This window comes from Chiloscyllium plagiosum, chromosome 8 (genome assembly GCF_004010195.1).
Source record: "Chiloscyllium plagiosum isolate BGI_BamShark_2017 chromosome 8, ASM401019v2, whole genome shotgun sequence".
In the NCBI taxonomy this organism is placed as follows: domain Eukaryota; kingdom Metazoa; phylum Chordata; class Chondrichthyes; order Orectolobiformes; family Hemiscylliidae; genus Chiloscyllium; species Chiloscyllium plagiosum.
The window spans coordinates 106,825,426-106,829,088 of record NC_057717.1 but is presented as its reverse complement, the minus strand read 5'-3'; the positions used below and the strand labels follow the sequence as shown (position 1 = coordinate 106,829,088).

The following is a 3,663-nucleotide window of genomic DNA, read 5'->3' as shown; positions in this document are numbered from 1 at the left end:
AAATGAGGAAACTGGTGAAGTCCACATTGATGCCCGGGGTTGAAGTGTTCTGAGGCGGAAGATGAGGCGTTCTTCCCCCAGGCATCGGGTGGTGAGGGAGTGACAATGAAGGAGGCCCAGGACTTCCATGTCCTCGGTAGAGTGGGAGGGGGAGTTGAAATGTTGGGCCACAGGACGGTGTGTTCCCTCGCTTTAGTACTGGTGGGGACAGGTCTGTCACTATAACACTGGGGTACAGTATTGGCGGGGACAGGTCTGTCTCTTTATGACACTAGTTTACAGTATCTGGGAGACAAGTTTGTCTTTGTTTAACTGTGGGCTATACAGTTTATATTGTGTTATTTGTCTTTCAAACTTTAATCCCTGAATCATGATGTTTAATTGCAGGTACAAACCACCAGCCAGTGATAATAATCCAACCCTGGAGGATCCAACTCCGGATTATATGAACCTATTGGGGATGATCTTCAGCATGTGTGGGCTGATGTTAAAGGTACATCTCCTCCACCCTTTCAGTGTCTGTTCAGTTTCAGTGACTATAACAGGATTATACAGTCTGACGCTTCGACCCACACAGCCAACACAAAATAGGATACCTGGCATTGACATTGGTGGTGTCTAGTGGTTTTTGGGATGTGAGGGGTGTTGTATTGTTGGCTGTGTCTGGCATTGGTTATATTTCAGGGTCTGACTGCTGTCTCGCTTGTTCTCTCTCTAGTTGAAGTGGTGTGCCTGGATCGCTGTTTACTGCTCTTTTATCAGCTTTGCAAACTCCCGCAGTTCTGAAGACACAAAGCAAATGATGAGCAGTTTCATGTAAGTGAAACATTTTCTTATTAAACTAATTCAGTTCATCTCAAAACATAACAAACAGTTCTCGGTCTGTCATGTACTTCTCGTATCTGCTGTATTCTAGAAAATAACACAGACTGTTCATGCAGAGCACAGGAGGATCCCGCACAATACAATTAGAAACATAAGCAATACATCTGGGTTAGATTGGTGCTGATTGACACAAGCATATTGACCCCAGAGAAGAATCTTCTACTGTTTATGTTCCACTAGTGGCCCTCGATGATTTAGAGACTTGATGTTGATTAACATCTCATATGAAAGATTGCATTTTTAAAGTGCAGTGCGCCCTCATTACTGACACTCAGTGCTCCCTCAGCACTGACCCTCTGTCAGGGCGGCGCTCCCTCAGCGTTGACCCTCCGTCAGGGCGGCGCTCCCTCAGCGTTGACCCTCCGTCAGGGCGGCGCTCCCTCAGTGTTGACCCTCCGTCAGGGCGGCGCTCCCTCAGCGTTGACCCTCCGATAGGGCGGCGCTCCCTCAGTGCTGACATTCCGACAACTTGACATTTACAGATAGGTTGCTGGTTTTACAGCTGGGCTGTGGTGAGGACAATGGAGCCTCAAGAATGGAAGGAAGGGTAAGGAGCTTGAGTTGATTAGATGGGAGAGAAGTGAAGCAGGAGTTTGTTCTAGTGTTGCGAGGTGAAGATCGTCTTTGTGATGTGGTTAGCAATAAGTTCCTGCTGTAATGCCTGACATTTCACCACCTTGTTTTTCAGGTTGTCAATTTCAGCAGTGGTGATGTCATACCTGCAAAACCCACAACCCATGTCTCCACCATGGTAATGGATTGGGCCACCCCAACATCACCATGGTCACGGTTGGGCCACACCAAATTCACCATGGTCCCAGGCCATGTCATGACCACACCACCATGGTCATGGCCAGGGCCGTGCCCACGTCACTATGGTCATGGCCCTGGGCCAATGATCCAGCAACCCCCGACTGCCCCACCTCTCCCATATCATCATACCATGTCAATGACTCAGACCCCATGCTTAGTCTGATTGTGATAATGGCACAGACCTGTAATCATTTCCCTGTTATTGCCATGGTATTAGCTCAAGAACCTCCCCATCTTATATTACCATGGCAATAGGGCACCCCATCCCTCCCAGTAATGGCTGGCACCATAACTGGTACACGCAGTCCCCTCCCACCGCTGCACCTCTTCGTCCCTTCGTAACCTTGCCCTCTGCAGGACTCAACGATAATCACAGAACTCATGCTTTGCCCTTCCTGGATGTTACAATGTATGAAGATCAAGGGAAAGCTGTCATTGCCGAAGAAATAACTTAAATTACCTTTTGTTATTCTGAAATGTATCAGCTATACAATTTATTTAAATTGTGAATATTAATTGAAGCATGTGGAGAAGCTGTGGCCAGACCTCTGAGACCTGTGTGTAAAGTTTTCTGATCTGGGGTCTGACATCAATTGGAAACTGATTTGCTATTTTCAACCAGGATCCTAGCACCAGCTCCCACCCAGTGCCAGGTTGTCCCTTAATATGTCACTTTTATACAACTTTGCAAGAACTCTCATGAGAATTTGATTTAAGGAGCAACTCATAACTGAAGCTGCACACCAGTCTGAAGTAGCAGCAGAAGCAAGTTGTCCAATTCATTTGGCAACACTAATTCATCTAAATAGATATTTCACCAGTTTCCTAAAAGCCGCTTGGTTAATGAATACCATTTAACACAAGAACTGACTCTCAATATTCTTGTGTTGTTTTAAGATTCTTGCTTCGTGAGTGTTTCTCTTGGCAACAAATAGGATGTATAAGATCTCACTGAATAAAGAAAATAAATATTTGTGTCTTTGTTTTTTTTAGTGTGGGAAAGAATTTTGTAATTTATTTTGTTGCTGGAGATTAGAAATCATCAGTCGTCACTTCCCTTTCCAGAGCCCAGGGGCTGCTGAACCTGGGGCAATTGGGAATAAGGAGGAGTGAGGCCACTCCCATCACTTTCTTCTGACTCTTTTAGCAGAATGAGTGATTGATCATCAGAGCTCACACTGTCCTGGTTCTGGAGAAAGTGGAAGTTGAGCAGACAAAAGGGTATAATTTCTTCACATAGCATTCTATGGGCGGCACGATGGCTCAGGGGTTAGCACTGCTGTCTTGCAGCGCCAGGGAACCGGGTTCAATTCCTGCCTCAGGCGACTGTCTGTGTAAAGCTTGCACATTCTCCCCATGTCTTCATGGGTTTCCTCCCACAATCCAAAGATGTGCAGGTCAGGTGAATTAGCCATGCTAAATTGCCCGTAGTGATAGGTGTGTTAGTTGGGGTAAATATAGGCTAGGGGAAGGGGTCTGGGTGGGTTACTCTTCGGAGTGTCAGTGTGGACTAGTTGGGCCAAAGGGCCTGTTTCCATACTGTAGGGAATCTAATCTATTGCTGTCAGTATCCTGTCCACTCACTATCAGTGAATAAGGAAGGCCATTCAATCTATTTAATACATCTTCCAGAGACACGAGCGAGGGTTCAACCATCCACCATACATTCCAACATTTTATTATTGTCAGTGTTAGTTTGAGCTGGAAACAAACTTTGACCTGGAAAGTCAGCTCTGTTGCAGGTCAGTAATGTCACTTTGAGATAGTCTGAAGAAGATGTAATGGCTGAGAGGAAATGGACAAATGTTACAGGTGAGAGATGGGGAGGATCATGGGGAAAAGATTGAGATGGTTGAAAGGGAAAATGTCAAGGATTGATATGGGTTGGTTCAAAAGGGAGGTGTTGGGGAAAGGCTACGGGGAAATGTTGCTGCGAAGGGGCTTAAAGGGGAGAGGTTTGAAAGG

At 46.0% G+C, this 3,663-nt stretch overlaps 1 protein-coding gene across 1 annotated transcript; it reads left to right on the top strand.

The window, feature by feature from the left end:
* The first annotated feature begins 355 nt into the window (after positions 1–355).
* Positions 356–2,671, top strand: wdr83os (WD repeat domain 83 opposite strand). Its single transcript, XM_043695192.1, has 3 exons — positions 356–493; positions 719–816; positions 1,574–2,671. The coding sequence occupies exons 1-3, from the start codon at positions 371–373 to the stop codon at positions 1,638–1,640; spliced, it is 288 nt and encodes a 95-aa protein (XP_043551127.1). The 5' UTR covers positions 356–370; the 3' UTR covers positions 1,641–2,671.
* The last annotated feature ends 992 nt before the right edge of the window (positions 2,672–3,663 follow it).

Excerpts from the sequence above, each read along its gene's own strand:
- wdr83os (XM_043695192.1), top strand. The coding sequence starts at position 371 with ATGATGTTTAATTGCAGGTACAAACCACCAGCCAGTGATAATAATCCA. Across the intron at positions 494-718 it reads TGTGTGGGCTGATGTTAAAG|TTGAAGTGGTGTGCCTGGAT; the intron begins GTACATCTCCTC and ends TTCTCTCTCTAG. Across the intron at positions 817-1,573 it reads CAAATGATGAGCAGTTTCAT|GTTGTCAATTTCAGCAGTGG; the intron begins GTAAGTGAAACA and ends CTTGTTTTTCAG.